Source organism: Bombus impatiens, unplaced genomic scaffold, assembly GCF_000188095.3.
Source record: "Bombus impatiens unplaced genomic scaffold, BIMP_2.2 scf_0360, whole genome shotgun sequence".
Taxonomy (NCBI): Eukaryota; Metazoa; Arthropoda; class Insecta; order Hymenoptera; family Apidae; genus Bombus; species Bombus impatiens.
In genome coordinates this window covers 220,321-244,882 of record NT_176779.1, presented here as the reverse complement: position 1 = coordinate 244,882, position 24,562 = coordinate 220,321, and the positions used below count along the sequence as shown (strand labels likewise).

General features: G+C 36.1%; 1 protein-coding gene and 1 long non-coding RNA gene across 6 annotated transcripts in view; one reads left to right on the top strand and one right to left on the bottom strand.

Moving 5' to 3' along the window:
* Positions 1 to 9,751: 9,751 nt before the first annotated feature.
* LOC117151678 lies at positions 9,752 to 10,814 on the top strand. Its single transcript, XR_004461772.1, has 2 exons — positions 9,752 to 10,164; positions 10,200 to 10,814. It is a non-coding gene; the product is annotated as an uncharacterized LOC117151678 (long non-coding RNA).
* A 28-nt stretch (positions 10,815 to 10,842) lies between these two features.
* Positions 10,843 to 24,562, bottom strand: part of LOC100741104 (dipeptidase 1-like) — a 151,843-nt gene continuing 138,123 nt past the window's right edge. For all 5 annotated transcript variants that reach the window (XM_033320804.1, XM_024367749.2, XM_033320803.1 and 2 more), the window contains 5 exons: positions 21,359 to 21,535; positions 13,862 to 13,946; positions 13,035 to 13,110; positions 12,609 to 12,747; positions 10,843 to 12,125 (listed from right to left, as the gene is read on the bottom strand). In XM_033320804.1, the coding sequence (XP_033176695.1) occupies positions 12,036 to 12,125; positions 12,609 to 12,747; positions 13,035 to 13,110; positions 13,862 to 13,946; positions 21,359 to 21,535 (567 nt within the window). In that variant the 3' untranslated portion in view covers positions 10,843 to 12,035. The remainder of the gene's footprint in view (positions 12,126 to 12,608; positions 12,748 to 13,034; positions 13,111 to 13,861; positions 13,947 to 21,358; positions 21,536 to 24,562) is intronic.

Sequence of the window (24,562 nt, the reverse complement as noted above, 5' to 3'; positions counted from 1 at the left end):
AAATTTTAAAAGAAATGTGAACGGCACTATAAGTCGCGTGGTTATGTTCAATCGCGATCACAGATATATGTTTATATATATATATAGAACGTATGAACATCAAAGTACAATCAACTATTGTGAATTCACGGGGTGATAGTTGGCGGACTCGTACCGACGGGACTGCGCTTTATTTTTATTCCAGCACGTGGTATAGGTATGCGAATTACCCCGGGCGAGAAACCTCGGCTCGGAGACGAGTGTAAAATGTACTTAGACCGTAGTTCTTGAACCGCGTTTGTCATTTCAACGAGCTCTCTTTACGATGTCTCCTTAATTCCGTAATTAACGTGGCTGTGTGGAGCCACCGAGCAAACGCCAATTAGCTTCCATGTAAATTCCATTCATGAAACAACTCCACTCGTCGATCTATCCGTGATATCGTCGCGTATCTTTTGTCTCGTTCCTTTCAACAGTTTCTTCTTTCCAACATCTCCCTTCGCAATTTTGGGAGTATCGATTCGAGTTCGCGTTACAGGATAATTTTGTAACTGGCACAACCGGATGAACTTTTGAAAAATACCCTCGAATGTTTTCCTCAGTCACTCGTCTGGACCTGCTTTGAAACGTCTCTTCTGTTTGATATTTTTAATGGATGCACACCGTTCTCGTCTGTATACCAGTAAATGATTCTAATTACGTTGCAGCGCGATGTTTTCACAGATCGAACATGTATTTTCTGCGAAAGAACAACTCAGATGTCATATCGCGTTTGGTCGAGGGAAAAGTTTCATTGAGAGCTAATTCATCAATAACTTATGCAAGTGTTATCTCGATCATTTCTACGATTCCTTTCTTACGAATACAACTTTTCTTTTTTCGAATTTGATTCAACAGAGCTGCGTCCATTAAATGTTTTTATAGGAATTTTGTTGTATTTTCTTACAGTATGCAAATTTTTCTCATGAGTATTACAATGAAAGTTCGTCTTTTTTTTATTATTAACTAGCTTCCTATAGCTACTTACTTAGCTAATACTTAGACACGTCGATCTTATTTAGCAATTTATCGTAGATTAAATTACACGGGAATTTCGTTACATTATAATATAATCAAATAAACCAGAGTCATTTCGCAATAGCGATCGATTGCTCCAATTTTGCATGTTCATTCCGAATTTCCAGATGCTGTTTATTTGCATCGATTGTATCTGCATTATTTATCGCTTCGCACTCTTTATGCCCACTATATTTATTTATTCATTATACGTATGAATATTCTGTACATATTTTTGTTTTACACTTGGTTCCGTAGAATTCTTATATCTTAATTTAATAGTTTAATTTAATAGCTTGAAGATTTTAGAAAGGATTTTTGATATTTGACATCAATTTATTCCTTTGTATAAAATCTACGAAGGTGGAAGAAAATTGTTTGTTCGTGGTTTAATAAGAATGCAGAAACATGATTTATATGTGTTTTTGAAAACGATATTCGACTAATATCATTAATATTTCTACGATAAATTTTGTGAGAGACAGTTATTTATCTCGTAGAAATGCTGAGAAATGTCTTAAGAAATCTTTCAAGATATAAATATCCTGCAGGTTTCTTTCCTCGATGAGATGTTTATGATCTTTGTATTCATTCAAATTCTTAAACTCTCATAAAATACGAGACAAAATTGCAAAATATAAGCTTCACTTTTTCATCGATACTGCAATATCGAATCTTTATTCCGTCTATTTTGCAGCACTATTTTGCAGTCATGTTTCTCTTTATTTTTATTATTTTGCGGTTTTACTATGTTCGAGTAATCAACAAATGGAAGTGTTTTACTCGCCTAACTCCCATTCCCTTAAAACGAGTCCAATGGAATTAAATTTTATGGTCCGCTTAACTCCTGCCTTTTCTCACACGATTCTGCGTTTCATCGCGGAAGGAAGCCACTAAATCTGCACTGGATCATCGTCGGATCGTAACTCTTCTCTGTCCCACCATCGGAAAACGATTCCCACCCTTTCAACCACCTTACGAGACACGCGTTGCTCACAACTTTTGAACTTCGTCGTAGAAAGCACGAGGTGGAAAGCGCGATCACTAGGTGTTTTTAAAGCGGTCAAGCAGAGTAGATATTTGTCGGTTTATCGAAGGTTGATCCTTCTGGCGGTATATTCAGTGTCTCCTAAGGTATCACAGAGTGCTCGACAGAAAGTCTTACGTATAAACTGAAATAAATAGAAAGGAAAGAAAACACCGAACCGATGGAAACTGAATCGTTCACTAAATCATTGCGCGATGATCGAAGACGCGACGCTGATCGTCAATGTTTCAACCGCCACGATTTTCTTCTCTGTTCATCGTTTCCTGCGTCTCTTTAACGAAATCCGGTCCCCCAGCCTTGTCCTCGTTCACCCTGGATGGGTGCTGGCTGTTCGCCGGAGAAGGAAAAACGGCTGGAAACGCTACTAAATCACCGTCAGGATCAGGACTCGGGGGACGACGATCAACGATGCCGCTTGAGGGAGTGTCTCTACTCCTCCAGCATCACCTGTTGGTATCGTATCCCGGTCACGGGCTATACAGGGTGGCAAGGGGAAAATCTGCTCGAGCTAGACGCCGAAAACACGCTTGCGCGAACGCAGATCGATGTGTTATATCGCAAGCTCTCTTATACGGATCCTCTGCTCTAGCTCTGTCTCCTTCTTCTGAACGTTTGTTGCGAATGAGACGTGACGCGACGTCGACGCTTATCGTCGATTTGACGAGTGCTGTTGTGTTTATCGGACATTGATTTGTATCTTCCTTTTTTTTGCTTCTCTTCCTTTTTTCGATAAAACCTTTATGTTCTTCTTTGGTCCTCGTTTCGAGCTGAAGTTGGAATTCGATGATTAAACCAGATTGATGACTTTTGGGAAAATTTTGGTATTAGTACTGTAATTTGGTTTGTTTTATTGATTCAGTTATTTGAAAATGTTTTATTAATAAATAATTTCAGTTATGTTGCGATTTTTCTGCTACGTTGCTACTTTACCATATTATTCCATTCGTTTTCAATCCAACCGTATTTTTCTGTTTCAAAGCTTTCCAAAGTTTCAGAAGAATATGACAGATATAATTGATTTCATGTTTCAATTTTATTCTATTTTGCTGGAGCATTAAAACTCTTTGTTTATTGAACCAAGAACGAGATTGAGAGTAAATTTCAAAAACTGTATATTCAGTCCGAAACGAAATGCCACGATACATTATACGTTTTTAAGCCACAATTAAAGTCGGAGTTAAAGTTGAAAGAAAGCAAACTTTGGTAAAAATTCAATTTAATATATAATATATAATATAATTACTAGATACACATAATATTTTTGTTAGTATAGGTTTTTTTAGTTCAACACGTTTCGAAATTATTCTTTTATCAAATGTTTTTTAAGGTATGCAAAGAACTGTATATTCTTTAACTAATCGATTTTCCGTTATCGATTCTTATATTTTTCTTTGCGCTTCGTTCCAGAGACGGATGACTTCTTTCGACAAGAAATTGTTGCTCAAGTCCATTGGCTCGTAAAAGCTTAGCATGCTACTACTACGTATATTTACTTTTTATCCCTTTAATAGTTTCGATATGTTAGTACTATTTATACGACATTTATTAGACTCAAGAAGATTTGGTTTTAAGAAAATTTTATAAAAGATTAAGCGAGAAGAATTCAATATGCATCAATCGTATAACGTTAATATTATACGTTTAACGAATTATTGTTTCGTATTTATGAATTGTCAGGGAGAGAAATGAAAAAATTCTTTTGTCACTGTATCGACTAGTTTTGTAAATAATGTTTATTAGATAATGCGTGCTTACGAGTATTAGGTAACATAATGTATTCTACGGTCCTTCATAGAAGGTGTACAAATCATTGTTCCAGCAATGTCTTCTAGATTAACATAGATAAAATCATCATCGTTGTCATCGCTATCGCCTTTGTCCTTGTTCGATTCGTTAAATCTATTTCTCTCGCTTGAGTTTGTTACCGTGCGAGCCATTTATCTTGATCGACACTTAAAATCGAATCTGTTTGTCAAACTCCGAGACCATTACTCGCTCTTTTGTTGAATTCTCAGAAATTTTTCCCGCATCCCACGGCAAATATCTTAAAATATCGAAGCGTCAACGGATAGTAAAAAATGTTTCGCGAAGTCAGTAAAGCCGACATGTGCGTGTGGGAAAAGATATTCTTCTGGATGGATCTTTATCTGTTTATTTAAGTACGAGGTTTATTCTTCAGGTTTGTAGTATCTTTTACTTCAAAGAGTTAGAACTTTAATCTAGTTTAACTCATGTTCTAAGAAAAAAAACTATTAAACAAGATCGACTACATCGTGCAACGTGATGAATCACTTTGTTGAACCGAATGGTGTGCTCTTCCTCAAAATCAAGCTGATCAAATAAATATTCGGGCGCGATAGAAACGCGCAGTTGGCCTCCGATTTCTAATAAACATCATTCGATTTTAGTGTTCCGTTACACGAGTCCACGATGATCGATTCAACATTCCCGCGAGTCTTTCAACATCAAACAAACCGAAGTCCCTAAAATTATAATAGCTTATACACGATCTAGGGTTCACCACTTTGGGTATAACTAAAACTGTTGATAAATAACGTATCACTTTTGGATGTTTTCTTTTTCTAAATTCGTCAGGGCCATTCGGAGCGTATATAGCTCGTGAAAAATTGGCCTGACGATTCTTTTAAAAAATGCTCGATTTCTTTCATTTCCCTTTACGTTCGCTCAGTCACTTTTCTCCCTCATTCGCATTCTGCATTCATCCTTTATTTCTATATATATATATCTATATTTGTTTTGTTTTATTTATATAATATATATAATATATATTTTTATGTAGGTAATAGCAAGTAACTTAGTCTTATGTGTCCGTTTCACGTTCGTAATTATAGCAATCTCGAGTCGAATGGAGATTAATTTATTTACGCACGGGATTCTGCATATTCTCACCATTTCATGTTCATAGGATTGTATGCCGTGTATGTGTACATGTATGCGTGCGTATTCCCCAATGATTGTATAAGATCGTGTGAATGTTTGTTGTATTGTATACATGCTTGTAAACGTACTATTTTCTTTAGGTAGTAGGTATCAATAGTGTCTCTTGCTTGTAGCGTTAATAATTAATTTATTAAAACTTTCTATATCATTTTAATCCTCATAGTCTCTTTAATAATCGCCTATACATTCCATCTCGCTCTCTCCCTTTTCTCTCCCTTCCTTATCATCATACGTCTTCTTTACAATCTCTCTCTCTCTCTCTCTCTCTCTCTCTCCCTCTCTCGCTCTCTCGTAAATAGCTGCCCTTTTATTTCGTAAACTCTCTCTTTTATTAGTTTAAATTCATCTAAAAAGATTTTCGCGTGCAGTGTTTGTCGAATAGCTCGAGAATCGATTTTATCGTAACAACAAACTTGTATACTTCCATTTATTTAAAAAATGTTTATTTCAAAATTCGTCTACTTGATAATTTTCTATTTAAAAAAGTATAATTCAATCGTAACAAACAACTAGTTGAGTTAATGAAAATAATAAACATGATATAAACAAAAATGCTTTATTGATGGTTTAAACAGGATAGATTGCCGCAAGTCGAAAAAAAGAAAGATAAAAAATATTTGTAGGATACATTTTTAATATTGGAAAACGTATGTTTCTATATGGATTGGGCTGATCTAAGTTTAGCTTTTTTTCTCATCTATATTGCATCCTGATCTGATTGCATCGAAGCATTATTAAACAATCTAAAATCATCGAATCTTATACACTTTTCTCGAGCGTTCGACATTATAACAGTTTAAATTTAAGTAGACAAGTGAACGAAGTATCAGCATTATGTTTTCTAAGTATTTAATCGATTCCATGTCTAAAAGTGGCAATTGTTGAGAGTTTAAACATTAAATATTAATTTGAATTTTTATTAAAAGTAACTTATAAATCTTCAAACACTAAAACTCGCGAAGGAGAAAGCTGGGATGAAGCAACTTTAAGGGAAAAGGAAACGTTAGAGAGGAGAAAATATCTAGAAAAGAAAGCAGCCTACAAATTCAATCATTTAGGTAATAGTTTATAAATATCTAAATTATCTAACGATTATTATCTTTACCGAATAAATAGGGAAAACACAATTCTGCAACTTCGTTCAATTTATCTCTTCATACGTACATTGGCTACAAAATTTTTCGCCACGAATGGTCGTAAGTATTACATTCTCGAGGAATAAAGTGAAAAATTGTAGCCAAGATCAGACAGAAACGGCTTCAAGTTTTCTCAAGTTTCGGTTTTTGAAACTGGTTCTCTTGCACATCCCCTGTTATATACATCTGTGGATTACACGTCGATATATCCTATTTACATGCGCGTGTCTCGTCTTGCCAAACTTGCCCTTTTGTGCGTTTGGACATGTCGGTTGTAATTGTATATAATATAGTAAGTTACAATATTATTAATCTGAGTTTCTAGGCAGTTGTGTGTTGTTTATGTTATGTACGTTAAGATTTATCTCTAAGGTTCTTCTGTTTCTCTTTCTCACACTCTCTCACACTGTTACTCTCTCTGTTCAAACGTTTTACTTTCGCCCTTTACACGAACAATTGATTTTGGCCTCTGTTTTCTTGCTAAATCGGTTCAGAAAAGGTAAGTTCATCTACGCATGCGTGCTTGATCGTTTCGCTACTTAATTCATAGAAAATGAACACGTTGAACAGTTTTCGTTCGACGTTCGAGCCTTTTAAAAAGATCTTTCAGCGTATCGATACTCGACTCACAAAAGAAAATCATCGATAAATAAAATTTGCAAAAATAAGAATTCGACTTGATTCTCACGCGAGAATAAAAAAATGTAAACAAATGTTTGCCTTTATCTTCTTGAAATGCTCGAAACATCGATTTCCTTCAACTCGTTCGATATTTCTCTTGATTATTATACGACGATTTATTTCAACCGTATCCATTTCTCATTCTTCCACTTGCACTCATGTACTCATGCACGCTCGCAATGATTATCTAGAGTTTCCTCCCTCACGAGTCGATTCGAAATTAATTTCTTTTCGGCATCTCACGCGGCTTCGAAACCCATCTTCGGCAATTTTTTTTTCGCCTCGAAGGAAAAACGTGATCTCTTCTTCCCCCTTATTTTTTCTCCCCATTTTTTTCTTTATACAAAGAATACACCGTTGCGGCTATACGAAACTAGAACGGTATCATTTTGTCTACATGTGAATAATTCCATGAGTCGTGTGGTTGTAACGCTATCGTAAACACAAGAGTGAGTCTTGTTTCCATCTCCATGTCCCGATCAATGGTATTGAGCAATGTACTGCCGTCGAATCAATCGTTTGAGAAATATACTTCGTCTCCCTCGAACATCGATCATGAAAAATTTTGAACAGCTATAAATAATGTACCATCGTTGATAGAATGTCGGAATCAAAGAAGCGAATCAAATACGAATTTCCTTTTCTTTTTTTAGCATTCGAAGAATTTATTGTTCTCGACGCCAAGTATTTCTCAAAGAATCGATCCAATCAATATTTTTAACGTGCTAGACTTACTCTTTACGAATTAGAAATCGTAAATATCGTCCTATTGGTCTTTTACACTACTTAATCGTTCACTACATGGCGGTTATCAGTGTTATTGCTGCTAAGAGTTCGTTCAACAGGATCCTGCTGTCTCGCTAAGGTTATTTTATCGGTAGACAATAAATTCTGCTTGTCGATTTGAAATTGTTATCCTTGTCAGCGCCGAGGAAAACGCAAGCGTACGTATTTTTACTTCGAGGAAAAAAGCTTCCACTAACGATCGTACTCAAGACCTTTCGCTTCGTGTAAAGTAATTAACGATCATTCGCTGTATAAACCGATAGCCTTTAACGCAATTGTTGTTCTCGACGTCCTTTGCATTTCGCGATATATTGTGCATATTTGAGGGACTCAGTGAAAAAGTGGTACAAGCGAATTTTTTTTCGGCACTAAATAGGACAGAAATATGAAGAAACGATATCTGCGTTTATGAAGAACGTAGAAGATTTTGCTATGAATAATCAAACCTTTATAGGTATAATAACGAGTATTGTTATTGTGTATAGTTGAAAGAATAGGAGTAGCAGAGATTTGTTTTAGCTAATACGTATTATAACAAGTGATAGTGCAAGTACTTTGGGTATTTTATATACTTTTTATATATTAAATGTATTCTATCCATTTTTGCATCTTTAAATTTCTCATAAATGCATAAAAATCCGCAATCTAACGACGTGTCTTAATTAGAAGCATATGCATTTCTTTATTAGAATTTAATTTTATTTATAGTTTTCTTAATTGAGAATTTTTTCGTTCGTACTAGTTTTCCTCTGAACCCTTCTTTTAATCCTGTCGAATCTATAGACGATATATCTCTTAAAATTTTCTTTTGTACAAAACGATACTTAGTTGTATTAGATCGTTCAATAAGTTTGTATAGCGATCCGTGTTTACTTTTCGTGATGTATTTTATGTACGTATTGGGTAAGCGACTAGAATGACTAATCTTGTGACATAGAGTTGAAGAAAAGATATGAAGAAAATAAATGATAAGTACTACCCAATAGTGCAATAAGTTTTTGATCAAATGCGACGATATTAAACTAACTAGAAATACTAATGTTTTTGAGATGTAAAACGTTATAAATACGAGACACAGGAATCTCAACAAAAAGTAAAGATTTAATTAATGACGTTAATTGACGACGAATTAAACACGCAAGATATATCGTCCAAAGTGTTGCAGAAGCATCGTATGGCGAGATATTTTGTCCTTAAATGCGTCTGTGGATACAAATGGGTTGATACAGAACGAATTTTTGTTAATTTCTTCACCATGGATTAATCTTCTACCAGAGTCGTAGAATGGTGCTGCGAGTTGTCGAAGGCGCCTTGGTTTCTTTTATATAATATATGTATATAATATATATATGTATAGTCGTTAACAATGTTAATTACAGGTACCTAAAAATTTCTCGCACGCGTTCCCCACGTCGGAAAAAAGTAAGAAAAGTCGAAATGTTCGTACAAGCTAGGACAGTCTACTCTAGTTTTCGGTATCATTCGCATCTTTTGATTCGCAGTGCGTTTTTTGCCTTTCTTCTTTGTGTCTTATTTTCACAATCGAGCGTTCCGTTTGCTATCTACCGGTGATACTTATCGTGATATTACAAAGTCGATAATGGAAAAACGTCGTTACGAAAAAATCAAAGACGCTTGCGAGAATTTCGTCGAGTAAACGCTAGGGAAATCGGTGTAATATTTGATGTATGCGAGCACGACGTTATATATATTTACAGTGTCTGCAATAATAGTAATTGATCCGATATTATTTCCCAATGTTTCACAACGCGTTTCACTTCGCAGCTCAGCTTTTGCCTCGTTCAAAATTTTCGCATCCTTCTCTTCTTGATCCTCAGCGCGTATCGTAGATTTTCGGATGATTTAGGACAATGTCCGAGAGCGATTGGCAAACCAGATGAAATATTTGTTTAGTACTTGCTCACTGTCTCTAATTTAAGTTACATCCCAAAAGAAGTTCCCTTTTCTAGATATGTAGAAGTATTTTCTACGTGTTCTCATTCCCGAGTCCTCGGTTTTATTTTACGATTTATCGACTAAAAAGTTTATTGCTACGTCTCGACTACTATATCGAAAAGGGATTTCGGCAATTATAGTTTCTCATGTCATAATGGTTCAGTATAAATTGGCTTGGCAGTGTTTCATATTGGTGAGCATAATAAATAGACCTGCCAATTTATCCGGATTTTTAATGCTTGATCTAATTTAGATAATATTCAAGTATCCAACATTAACGTCATTACGCCAAAATGACCAAGCTAAGTAGAGATTTGATTAAAAATTTCATATTGAATTTAATCTTCTATCGAAAAAGGAAATTTTAGATACAAAAGCATTTAGTATAATTTAATTCTATTCGGTTATTAGTTGAATTTTCTACTTAATTTTCTAGTTAAAGAAAGGCGCCTGTTACAAGGATGTTTTATATAGATTGAAAATTATCCACTGTGATTGAAATCTAAAGAATTTAGAAGAATTTAGTTATTTAAAATTCAAATGTAACACTACTATAAAAAGGTAATTATCTCATGTGTGTTTTTAATAACGCACAGTATGCATATACATATGTATGCAAATCTAAATAATGATAATTGAATAGCGCAGTTGATTCTATGAAATATTCAATTTTTTATATAAATATTAATTGAATATTCGAATATTATCGATATCCGGATATTCGCAGTCCTAACAAGGTATTTCGTTTACAAATGAACCAGCAGTTGCGTCAAATAATTGCGTCATGCATGCGTAATAGAAGCCTCGTTATAACAAACGTTATAAGAACATTTTTAAGGATTTCAGTCGGAGGTTGGAAACATTTAATAAGTGACGAACAAGTCTTTCCTCTTAATGGTCTTTGGTGACGAACTCTAAATGACAAAAATTCTTTGTCATTTGTAAATATAGAAACTCTAAAAGCTTTAAACAATCGTATATACGTAAATATTGGTTTCTGTGATCTGGTTTCAAAATTTCTAATTAAATGTTATAAAAGTTTCATTATTTTCTCGCCGGTTTTTCTAGTTCTTCGTTTTTTTTTCTTTTTTGGTTTTTCTTTAATTCCTTGGTCTTAAGCGCACTTGTTAAGTTGACAAGGAGCAAGCATTCAAATGATTATCTGCGTCTTTAAGGGTATAATCTTCATATCATTCGTATTAAAAAAGAAAGTATATCAAGGATAGGTGTAATATTTGGGAGATTCGTCTATTTTATATAGTAGTTATATCGAATATATCCTAATTGCTCCTCTATGTCAAGGATATTATCATGCAGTTGTAAATTAGAAAATAAAATTTATCAAATCATTCAACGTTAAATCATGATTAATAGATCTTTTCTCTGATTGACATTTGAACGCGTGCCACCTAGTATCCATCGCTTGAGATCTTATATAATTATTCCAAGGTAGAAGTATCGAAAAACATTTATTGGATTTCTGTCAGGATAATACCGAGGGAACGTTTCTTAAAGAGTATCCTCGTTCGAAAGAAATTCTTCCTAGCAAGCATTTTTGGCCGCCTCGATTGTCCGCATCATTACACGCTATTCATTCAGGAACGCTTTTTCTTACGCTTATAAGTATTCATCTATGAATATCTTCAGGACGAGCTCAGATTTCTGTATAATATTTCTATGTAGATGAACACGCTAATAAATACGGTTTATGCTATAAATAAATTTGCCGTTGAATATATTTATGTTCCTATAAATTTCCAGTTCCTATAAATTAACAGTTTCAGTGTTAACACTTTTATAAACGAAATAAAACAAATGTTCGCGGTTTCTCAGTAAAATTCCTTTGGGAGGTAATACAGGCGCAGTGTGTATCAAAAAGCTGATTTCCGTAGATGCAATCGATACAGGGAAACAAATAAAAAGTTCTCAATAATTATATATCTGCTTGATAGTATGGACGGACGTATCCAGCTATTAAAATAGCAGCAAATTAACCATTATACGTTATACAGATATGTTCTTTCAGCGAAGTGCGATAACAATATGAGGAACAAGATAGTTTGTTCATAAAGTTAGTCAAAAATGGCAAAAAAAAAAAATACAATCGCATAATTCATGGCGGCGCGGCGTGTGAATGAGAGGAGAAAAAGATAAGGAAGGAAATTGAACTTGTCCTGAAGATGATCGTTCAACACATGGTCTCGATCTTATCAATTTTCACAGATGGAACGTACGTTCTTGTTCAATTTTTCATCTTTCATAAGGCGCGATCGAGTTCCCCGGAGAACTCAAAAAGATGTTTTCAGGGAAAAACGATCTTTCAGCTGATCCAGTCCGCACGTTTACAGGGTCCTATAGTTCCATGAGACGTGTCGAATCTTCGGCGATCGTAGAAAATCGAGGAATCCTGCTGTGAATGTCCTCAAAGAAGATCAAGACGCTCCGTAGACGCATGCGGAGTTGTCAGGTGGACTGATTTTCTCCACTGGCAATACTGCCGCTCTGTGCCATTCGTCGCGCACCTAAAATTCCATTTTTTTAATAGCTAAGAACGTACGGCAATATACATAAATATCGATAGAATTTAAATAATAATCTCGCGTAGAAGGCAAATTTTAATTGCTTTGGAATCTTTGAATTATTCAACGTTTTATGAGTAACAAACTCTAGGTTATAACATTTTGCATATTTTATGATAAGGACATTTTGTTTATCTTAGAGTCCTTATTATTTTAGCTAATTTTGTTTTTAAAATTTTAGTTGGTTGTCACAACAAATTTTATCCGGTAAATCTTATAAATCGTAATAAACAAATAAAGATAATTTCCATGTTATATTCGGAATACGAACTTTTAATATAAATTTATATTATATGTACTGTAGTATAAACTTATCCATTCCATCTATTCCTCTTGAACAAGTATATCTCCTATACAATTAGCATAAATCCTATTTTACTCTTTGATTATATCCATTTTAATTAATTGGCAAGAAATATAACTCACCTGCTCGACCTTAGCGAATACCCTCAATAAATTGAGGCCAGCTAGCTTTTTAATGTCTTCCTCCGTCCACGTTGGATCCTCCAGCAGAGTAGCCAACAATTGCGGATACCTCGAAACATCCTCCAAGCCGGTAGGAGTGCTGAAAAGTGCATCGATAATCGCAGTGTCGGTTTATTTGATTCATAATGACCTCTATCATTCAGAGAATAGATGTTCGACACTAAAATTCGTTTCAGCAGTCTCGTATCAATGGAAGCAATTTTACGATTTACGCGTTCGCCTAAGTGTTCATTGTGTGTGCCAGTGAAATGTTGGCAAACTCCCTCCCCATAGATACAACAGTAATTGCTTCATTGAGCCGAGTATCGATAATGATTATTCTCTGAATGCGCGTTGTTGCGCCGAGGATACTCGAAAGATAATTACAAATTTATCCCGTCGAAACCGGCTCCTATTCCAACGTGATCGATCCCCGCCACCTTTCGAATGTGATTGATGTGTGCTGAAACAGCATGGTCGTCCTTAATAAACTTGGTCGTGCCGTGGCATTTGAAATGTGGATTTTATTATTTTCAACCTGCACCGTCATTACTGTACTCCATTTGAACAAAATGCGTTTCTGCTTGATTGTTAATTGGTCCCGGCGCGCGTGTTAATCAGTTTCACATTAATTTACGTGAACGCGATCGAACAGAAGAAACGAATCATTGTTCAGCTCGAATATAAATGTGTTTTATCAACATAGTAGAAGTCAATCCATTCTTATATTTATTGTTTTATACCATTCTTCTCGATAGGACTGTCGCGTGTTCATTTCGCTGAAGTTCGGACTGGAGAGATTTCCGAGGTAATTTTTCGGAATTTCAAGGATTCTAAGTTCCAATTATTTTTGAATTCTCAGCTCCTACACAGAGCACGGTGATCTCAATCTTTCAGTCAACAGTCCAGTTATAAATTATATTATCTTGCGTACTTCGCAAATCAGTTCACAATCGATGTTGAATTTTAATCTTTACTTTTTAGAAATATCCATATTTTCAGTATTTGCAAAGGTTTGACAACATTTATCGAAATAATAAATTCAGTATTCGAAATTAAATGTTTTTATATCAAACAATCGTGATTTGTAAAATGGACCATGTTATTGTGTAGTGGAAAGGATTTCAAAGCTAATAATTGCAATGCAGTTTCTCCTACAGCCGACTATTGCTTTAAGTAAGAAAGAAATAACATATCGATGATGCTTTACGTACCAATAACGTCTTTTATGGTGGCTGTACTGTTGCACGTTATGAAGTATGTATAAAACGGAACCATTGCTACACCGCCATTTTTAGCCTGCGAACAGATGTATTAACCTGAGATATGCCAAAATTGTACAGCTCTGAATATTATTCGCGCAAAGAGAAGCGATTGTAAAATGGTGCGGAGAAGAATAAAGCGGTTATTTCATTTTCTGCGAATATACAAAGGCATTGGATTTTTATTGTGTTTTCAAAAAATTCTTCTCATTCCTGCAGTATACATATGGACTGTTTCAAAAGATGAATATAGGTAAAAAATTTAGAAAGCTGTTGGTAGTTTATAAAATTCATAAATAGAGTCGACAAAAAGCTATCAATTTCAGAGTATGTGATAACTGTTGAGGTCAGTTTGTGGAAAATGCGCATATCGTTCGTAATTCAATTCGTTATTTATGTAGGATAACAGCTTTCGGATAAATTTAGTAATTTACCTTGACGTACTGTATTACGTAATTTACAAAATGTATCTACAGAACGCAATAGCGCACAATTAACGAAATCTTTAAACAAAAATTACATAGATCGTTCGAATAAAGTATTCGAATCTGTAAATTCAATTCTCTAATTGTCAAATCTGAAAAGCACAAGATGCTATGATAAAGTATTCGCGTGACACGCAAGCTTTTGGAAGCTACAGAAAGTAACGGTTTACATCGATTCGTAGTTTACGATTTCTCCGCTTCAATCTACGATTCGAATGTTCTATGCTGTTGGACGATATTAAAAAAGTTGCGATTCGAGACGGCATACTTTCTGAAATGCGACTGGGAAACGCACGTTGAAATTCGATGAGCTGGTCGCTTGTTCAAATCTGGGACGCATTCGTAGCTTTCCATATTGATTTCGTCCAGAGTCCTTTTTCAAAAGACAAACGGAAACGACTTTGGCTACCATCAGAATCATCTGTTTCCACTTGCTTTTATGTTCCTGTTCTTATAGCGTTGGTAAAGGGGACATCTGAAGATCTGCACGCAATCGATATTATAGGGTAACAAAGAAATCGGTGGTTATGTTGCAAAAAGTTTACGCGTCTGTTCTTTCTCCGGAAGTTTTATTTACTATCTAGTATAACTACGTTAGATTGTAAAAGGAACAACTTCCTCGTTGTTAGATGACAGAGTCATTGATAATTTTCTATTTCAAGCCGACTTTTTGAAGCATTTAATTTCTTTAGTTGTGTGATTTTTTCAGTAGACCGGTGGAATGGGTCTTGCGGTCAGCTCTTGAATTGCTCGCCAATAAAATTCGAAGAGATCGTAAAGTTACTCCAGAGGAATGCAATTTCACTTCCATTCCGCGGAGACGGTACACATTGCATTGAAATTTTAATACCACCAACTGCTATAAATCATATTCCTCGCTTACTAGGATTTTTGAACAATTGATTCGGAATTCCATGAAACATTTAATATCCACGACGCGACGTGTCCGCGCGTCGTGTCATCGGAAATCGCCGTGTTTCCCGATACAAAATTTTGCTTTTTCGAATTTTGCCATAGTACAATGAAAACGTTTCTCTCGCTTGACGTTATAAAGTTCGTTCACCAATGCTTGTCGCGCTTAAATTTGGCATGAGGTTGCTTTACTCCTTTCCGATGATATTTAGATGAATATTCATTTGATCTATCCAATTTTAATTTGCGCCATTAACCAATAATTTAGCAGCTTAAGCGGAATTTATAAGTGGAATTTACGTTACTCGCATATGTTAAGATTAGCATTACGAGAAATTATTTAAAGCTACTCTGCAAATTCTCTTATCAATTTGCATGATAGAGATTTTACGGATTTTACGGTACAGTAATCGATACACTCTACTTAAAAAGAAAAGTTAGCTATAGACATAGAATCGGTACGAAAGAAGCGCGATAAACTACTCTAATTTCCTCCATTTAGCTGACCTCTATATTCCTCGTTCAACTTAACTTTATAATCCGGTCCAAGATAGCAACGCAGCTACATCTGGCCGATTCGTCAATGCCGAACTTTTGATGAAAATCTAAAGAATCTCCTAAAGTACCGGACCGATTTTTATCCGTTTCGGTTAACACGAAATGCTTGGAGCTAGTGCGCCATGGCCATCCAGTTTTATCAGGATCTTTTTATCTCTACCTCCTATCGACAATTACTGAATGTGCCAATCGAGAGAAGAGACAATGCCCTCCCGTCTAGTCGATACCTGACCTGACTTAAACTATGAAGTAGCCAGCGTTAATTGGGGCAGCAGTGTGGCACAGCTAATAACATGTTACCAGACAGGCCATCGTTCGGCCTCTGATTGGTGTAACTCATCCCCTTGTCGCTTCGTCATGATCGAGCCAGTATTGATTGTACCGGTGAAGCAAATAAGAAACACATATTGATTCTCTCTTGTAAAGATACAATTAGCAGGGATTTTAATCAAACTAATTGGATTAGTAGATATTGCTTGCCTCTTAATATCCGACTGTGATTTGATTTTCATATAATTCAAATTTTATTTTAAGAATATTTATATAATGTTTCACTGTTTATTTTTAAATTCTTTGTCAAGTTCACATTAAAAATTCGCGCGCCTATTACGAATTTTATACAAAAAGATTTTCCATATACAAAAAAGAATTAATAATAGCCAGTCGAGTGCACGAACGCATGGTTAAATGGAATTTAAGGCATTGTTGTCGTCGTCTCAAATTTAATCCGATAGATTAACTTGAAGCATCGACACAGGGTAATTGTCATTTCGACGTCAGTGATTGGCAGGCGCAGCGATAGGATTAAATTTTAATCGAGCTTTGCACGCGAGACTTAATCACTTACAATCAGTTTACCCAATGTTGTGTCGTTAATGTGAAATCACTTACGAATCCAATAATTGTGGAAGCTTGGCCACACGCTACAGCGTAAATTACTGCGAGAACTTTGTGCTTCGAATGAAAGATCATCGCGATTCGAGTTTCTTCTGACTTAGAATCCTGATGATTTATTTCTTCGGCTTTCTAACTTTCGTACGCGAACTCGACGAAAACCGTGGAGAGTATTACTGTCCGAAAAGGAAAGTTTAACGCACGTAGAGGGTCGTAAATATTTAGATAATTGTTTAGCCCGAGTGTTTATGATGCATGGGAACGTTTTAAAAACAGATTGTACATTCTCATTGGCCAGTTGACTTCCTTGTCGGATAAATCATGTACCTTCACGTATTGTAATCCCAATTTAATCCTACAGAATTCTCTGCAGAACCATTTTTTGCCAGCCTCATTGACCCAGCTCGTATATTATTTTATACGAGTATCCCGTGTGACTTTTTTCCACCATTATCCCAAGCGCGAATTCCGCGCCACGTTGAACATGTACTTTCTGCCCTGAATATATCCTCTTGGTTGTTTCGAACTCGCTTCGAATTTCCCTCTTTTTTCATCCCCTATGCTTTTTTCTCGATTCGTTTGCACGGATCTGACACATTCAACGGACGAATTCACCCCCTTTTCCTTGTTGTTCAGCTGACGTTTCAACCGCTCGACTGGTTTCGAATTTCAGACAAGAAGACAGAGGAAGAAATAGATAGATAGATAGATAGATAGATAGATAGATAGATACGATAGATAGATAGGTAGATAGATACACGGAGAGAGAGAACAGAGAGAGAGAGAGAGAGAGAGAGAGAGAGAGAGAGAGAGAGAGAGAGAGAGAGAGAGAGAGAGAGAGAGAGAGAGAGAGAGAGAGAGAGAGAGAGAGAGAGAGAGAGAGAGAGAGAGAGAGAGAGAGAGAGAGAGAGAGAGAGAGAGAGAGAGAGAGAGAGAGAGAGAGAGAGAGAGAGAGAGAGAGAGAGAGAGAGAGAGAGAGAGAGAGAGAGAGAGAGAGAGAGAGAGAGAGAGAGAGAGAGAGAGAGAGAGAGAGAGAGAGAGAGAGAGAGAGAGAGAGAGAGAGAGAGAGAGAGAGAGAGAGAGAGAGAGAGAGAGAGAGAGAGAGAGAGAGAGAGAGAGAGAGAGAGAGAGAGAGAGAGAGAGAGAGAGAGAGAGAGAGAGAGAGAGAGAGAGAGAGAGAGAGAGAGAGAGAGAGAGAGAGAGAGAGAGAGAGAGAGAGAGAGAGAGAGAGAGAGAGAGAGAGAGAGAGAGAGAGAGAGAGAGAAGGAGAAGCACGTAATGCGTTTTCATCAAATCCTAGAACGAGGCTGGACCGGGCCAACCCTGAACTTTTCGAAACACCCGACCTGGTTCTAGTCGCGTGTTTACTGACCTAAAACCAAATAATCTCTTCGTTGGCCAACGTTTGCGAACAGTTGGTCAAAACGGATGGAAAGGTTAGGAATACTCGTATGTATTTTTGTACACATATACTTTCGAACTATAAGTAAGTCAATCACTCGAAGCAAGAAGTGATAGCCGATGATAGAGGAAACATTTTGATCTAGTGACTACAAAGTTTAGTTTCGACTATTAGACTTATTGCTGGGCTATTTACGAATGTATATATATATATATATATATGGGAAATATAAATGTGCATAAATGGACAAAATGTATAATTAGGATTTAAAATTCATATTTATATTCAATATCAATTTCAACGCCAAAATTAATATTAATATTAACTATTAATTTTTGCATTAAATATTAATATTAATTTTGACATTAATCATTAAAGGTTTACATTGAACATTTATAATTTATTATTTGATGTTACATTGTATAGCTTCCATTACTATAGAACGAAAGTAGATTGAACGTAAGTTTACTAAACGCGAAATATTTCCTTTATGTTTTTCAATCTTACTCGACCGATGTGTAATTTTAAAGTATCTCATGTCCTTGACATTATAACTAGCGTTACTATGTCCACATATTTCATTAACTTTAAAAATTATATCGCTGTAATTGATTTCTAGAGTTCGCGCACGCTTTTCAAAATTTGTTATTTAACATTAGAATGCCATGAACTTTAAGTATATATTATCTGAAAGGGGATTAAACTTAATGTCGGTTCACTAACTTTCAATGTAGCAGTTGGAAAACTGTAACTAAAACGTTAAAATTTATCGAGCGACCCAAAAAGCTACGACGACGCGACGGTCGGTAGTGGGTTAAGCATGGATTACATCATAAATGCTCACTAACAATTTTATCTGCTACCGTATTTACGCTCAAACTGAATTATTTTCTCCTGCTTTTTTGCGTACAAAGACCATCATTTTGGGCGGACCAACGAGATTGCTTGGAGATTTTAACAACGCTGAGCTTGTAAAAGATACGCGACAACTAGATTAGTTAGTGCTTCAGTTTATTTTTCAAAATGTGGTATTGATATTTATAAATTTTTTATTTTCTGGAAGAAGTATTCGAACGATTATCTATTTACCCCTGTCCAGCCTGGAAATTAGTTAAATTCAAATATACTTGACAAATTCTCGAACTCGATTTTCTCGAAAATCAAGCCTGGAACGAAAAAGATTTATGCTATACATTCGTTTCTTATTTTTTCGCAAGGAATCACCCGAGAAACATGTTATACATGTTATTCGGCTGCACTTTATGTGTTATATAATGAAGTTAATTATTGAATATTTTATGACTCTGAAACAGATAAAATAAAATTGTCTTTGAAAAGCGACACTTATTATTGTTACAACCAAATAATTACTGTCTGTTAAGTTCAACAGTCGCCGTTGGCTTTGCCCTAGAAATTCAAAATGCAAAATATGAGGTTACCTTATTTATGACTTGATATATTTCTACTGGCGCGCTTAACGATAATTTACCAGAAATTTTTCAGAATTATACGACGTTGCATATTTCAGAGCAATCAAGAGTAGGAAAAACATTGATGACTGTATTTTCCACGACTCTACGGCTTGGTCCAGAACAAATTCATTGGTCTTAATAAAATATCTACTTAGCTCCTCCGAGACGTAGAAAAACTCGTAACCGTAATGTTAGGATTTTTATGTTGGTTCCTATCTCCTATATCCGGTTAATAGTTTCTACGCGGAAAATGTACATAGACATGTGCATACAGTGTTAATCATGCGAGCAAACTTTATACATGTTACTCTAAGAATCGCAATAGATTGAAATATACTACACCATAACAATAAATTTTCGCAAAATATTATATTCTATTCGCACTCTTTTTCTCCCGCAATGTTGTCTTTGGCATTCACATTGTTGAACATTTCTTTAGTCCATGAAATTTATCTTGTTTTAATGATTTTAAAAAGTTTAATAAAACGCGGTTTAACAAATCATCAGTGATTACCGTGACAGTCAACGTGTGAACAATTGAGTAACATAAAAAGTAGAAAATCAAGAGAAGTGGACTTATCGAGTAAATGGATGAAAGTAGATAGTGAAAACACATTTTCGACCATCCATCGCACATTTTCTATAGCTGGTCAAACTTGCTCCGTTCGTATGCAACACGCGGCACCCTGCTGCACTCACTGCATCACTTCGTGCAGGCGTCGAGTGCTCTTGGCGGTTCAACTCTTACACCGCGTCGCGGCGCCTTCAGATGAACTTACGAATGTGTAAGTCGATTTTTCTCCTTCCATTTTAATTCTTACCCCCTCTCCATCTACCTTCCCTTGGTTTACAACAACATTCTGCGCGACCTTCCCTTTTTTCGTCCACGTTCGTTTCCGACAAAAAGGATATAACCTAACAAACACGAAGATGGTACTCCGCTGGGGCTAGCCACCCACATGTTATATTATTATACCACTAAGCTATAATATTTTACCAAATGTCCTATTGGACAAATTGTAAAATTTAAATAAATAAATAAAAAAAAAACGTTCGTTTCCGCAACCAAATACTTGGCTTTTTACGACGTCGTTTCTTCTGCTTTGTCCTTTTCTATAGGTTCCTTTGCTAATTGATATACAGTGTTTCTCCTATCATTTGATACTTCTGTTAAATGATACTGTATTTATCGAGTTATTGTCGGTTTGTAGCGAAATCGAAGAATTTCAAAGTAATATATTTATATAAAAATAGCAGTTTCTATAGTAAACATTTTTTAAAATGTATACGCTAGTCAATATCGAACGATCTTATTATTCAGCGCAATATATATTATTACATTTAAAGAATAAGAAGTTTGGGGTTGAATATTCCAGCTTCATCAATACGTAAAATTTAACATTGTCTTGTTGTATTTAATTATTTTTATGCTTGTCGTATTTAATAGTTTCTATTTTATTTTACATATATATATTTTTTTTATTAATTTTTTATTGAACGCTCTGGCAGTCTTTCGATACTACGTTTTATTGTCTAAAGGTTACGGTTGAAAAGAATTGAATTCTACTGGAAACAAGGATTTATGCAGTGTCCAATTCGTGGAAAGGGAAGCGCATAACGTTCGTCTGATCGAGTATCGAAATTGGCTTAACCTTGCCGCACTATCCTATCGCATTTCCATGCACTCCTAACTTTTCCATGTCGATGTGGTTGCACGGGAACTTACCAGATTTCTAAGCACGTCGTCTGGCACGTTTCTAGTGGAATTGCAAAGTGCCCTGGCAGCACTGTGAGAGAAAATCACCGGTGCCCTCGTCGTCTGCAGGGCCGCCCTCATAGTCCTTGTTGAGACATGAGAGAGATCCACAAGCATTCCCAGTCTGTTTAGTTCCCTGACAACTGCCTGAAAAATAATAAGATATAAGTATGCATATTTCATGCTTGATTTTTGTTAACCCTTACTCTGTAATCGTCGACCCTTTCTTTTGAATAAAAAATTGCATTTTCTGCAGTCATTGCAAAAATTATTGTACGAATACAAATACTTCTATACAGAGAGTTTTCACACTTTTATATACTTCGAGTCCTTTGAACTTCATAAAATGATAAGAACTAGACGGACGAAAAAAGTAGCGACGAGAAAATTGACTAATCTCTTTCATAGAAGATTACTCACTTTCATAACCACACCGTGAGAAAAACGGACAATACAATAATGGAAAAAGAAATTTCAAGCGAAATGTTACGTTAACACAACGTTGACCTTTAATTAAATCAGCACATCACTGTGACACTACTGTATAATTTCAAGAATAATTTCAAGGAATTATCGCGTACGTTATCACCGCCCACGTGACTGAATTAACTCTTGGCTCTAGGTAGGATAAATACCGTAGACTGTTAAACGTGCCGATGACGTGGCCAAATAATTGTCACGTATTTAAAGATCGACAGAGGTTGGCTTTCGATACGTGGATTTGGTCGAACCGCGTGTAATTCCATGAACACGGTTAGAATGCAAATTTTCATGCTGACCACCGCCGCCAAAGAGATTACATGATTTTACAGTTTGCATTACCTTCAGCCACGGCGAACTTTATTCGTACGCAAAACGACTCGAATTTCGTTTCAGCAGCCTAGTTTTCGAGCAGCCACGTGTTCCTGTTTTGCATTCGCCGCTGCCACGGACATTATAGAAATTAACTGACATAACGGATGGCCGTGTATTCTGTCATGATGCATACGTATACGTGCTCTTTAATTAACAGAACGAAACTCACAGAGCGCAACATTGACCGTACAAGGTTGCGTTGCTCTAACAATCTTTTTTTCACCCTCTCCAGTATCCGCCACCCTAGCGAATCTTTTTCTTCGTTCCATGCACCGTGCTTTTCTGTTTCATACCGCAGCCCGGTTAGCGTATAAAACTTAATTGCCCGTGAATCGTGAGCAACTCGAAAACGAAAATATACACGCACTGGCCATACACTACATACACTGCATTTTAAACGTATTATTCTGCGTCGATTTTTTCATCTCTGGCGCGGCCGCTGTGTTTTTCAGTAAGATCGAAAACCAAAATGTACACTGTTGCTCATGAATACGTGGACATTTTGGTCGATTTGTATTAACGGTATACGAACGTTCACTGCAAACAAACGATCGAAAACAATACTCGCTTTTTTCTTATGAAATTACACATTCTACATATGCGTAGAGAAAGGGAACGGGATTAATCGAACGATTTCGTAATCAAAATTTGTACAATTCAAAAATTATTGGCGACCAAAGTGGGGACGTCGTAGTGCTGAAAATTACTACGCCCTCTTTGCTCCTTAATGCCGCGGTAAAGTAATATGGGAGCCCGGCAATCTCGCACAATTACAAGACGTGCCACTTGGAGGCAATTACTCTGAAACGCCGGAAGGGTCAGTATATATGTACGTGTGCATGGACTTAAGAGATACCTTTAATTCGGCACGATTTCACAGGGCGTTGATTAAGAAAGATGATCGGAGTTTCTCGTAACACGAGAGACGGGATGGTCCCGAGGTATTACGCGCGAGAGAAGGAGGAAAGAGAGGAGAAGAGGAAAATTCAGAGATCGTGAGGGTGAAGGATGAGAGGGGATGGATGGTGGTAAGGTTGAAAAATAGCGTAGAGGACGAAGAAACGTCGACATTTCGACTGGCGAACATTAGTCGATGGCGTAAGCAAGCCGCCTCTCCTATCGCGCGAAAATAGAAGAAAAAAGCTGCTGCGGTGCATAGACCGGGACGTCGATACGAGAGAAAGGAAAAGAAGGAACACAATGGGCGCTGTCTTTTTTTTGCGAGCGTACTCTCGCTCTAACAAGAAGCCAGTGATGTTCGTTTTTCTCGGTATGCGCGATTTTGTACAGACAACGGGGACGAGGTGTTTCCATCGATTTAAGCTACCTTTCCGCGCAGCCATTCCTTCTTCATAACGAATATTTAAACGTTCGCGCGTTCTCAGATAACGAGATTCTATTAGCGAGGTTGCTGGAAATAATTTGACTTTGCGGAAGCTATAATTTTCAAGCGTAATTCGAGAGAATATTCTACCGTAGACCTTTGAAAAGATGGATTATTTTCTGGCATTATCAAATGGCATATCAAAAGGATATGGCTTAAAAAATATATTTGCCAAAACTTTTGCAAAAAAAACTATGGTGTATGTATGGTGTATGTCCATACGAATTTCATTGATCGATTTGGCAATGAAGTAACAACGAATACAAGATATTCTTCCAAAAATTAATGTAACGTATTTCCTTGAATTTTTAAGCTTATCGCGAAGAATAACTGAACTCTAACTGAACTATACCGCGTTTCGCAGTGTATGTATTCTATAAAGAAAAGCGTGCACGTGCTTACGCGAAGCAACGAAGGAGAATACCATGGGTGTGCAATACGAGTGTTAGGTAATCGAAGAAGGAAATAGAAAAGGAACAAGGAAAATATCGTAAATATCGTGTACTAGTGTACATACACATCGAAACGAAATCTTTTCTTGAAATATATTTGGTCCACAAGGTACAGAGATGCAGTTTCGTATTTAAATGAGAAAAATATTCCGTGCAAAAGTTACGCGGCTCACGAGGACAAATAAATATGTAAATACGAAGCTGATCGTAGGATTTCCAGCTGTCAGTTTCTTTTATTTTTGCTTCTGTTTGCGATCACTTTTCTAACGAAACGCACCGCTGTTTGTTTTCAGCTTTTTCGTTCGCCTCCATGCGGGTCGGCAAACTTCGAACTGGTGGATATTTTTTTCAATATTATCTTATTTTGTTCAAGAGAATATTCATACCTTATGCTATATAAATGACGATAATAGACAAATATTTAAGACTTTAAAGTATCCTGATATTTATTCTTAGTGAAAAAAGCGTTTAATAATATAAATA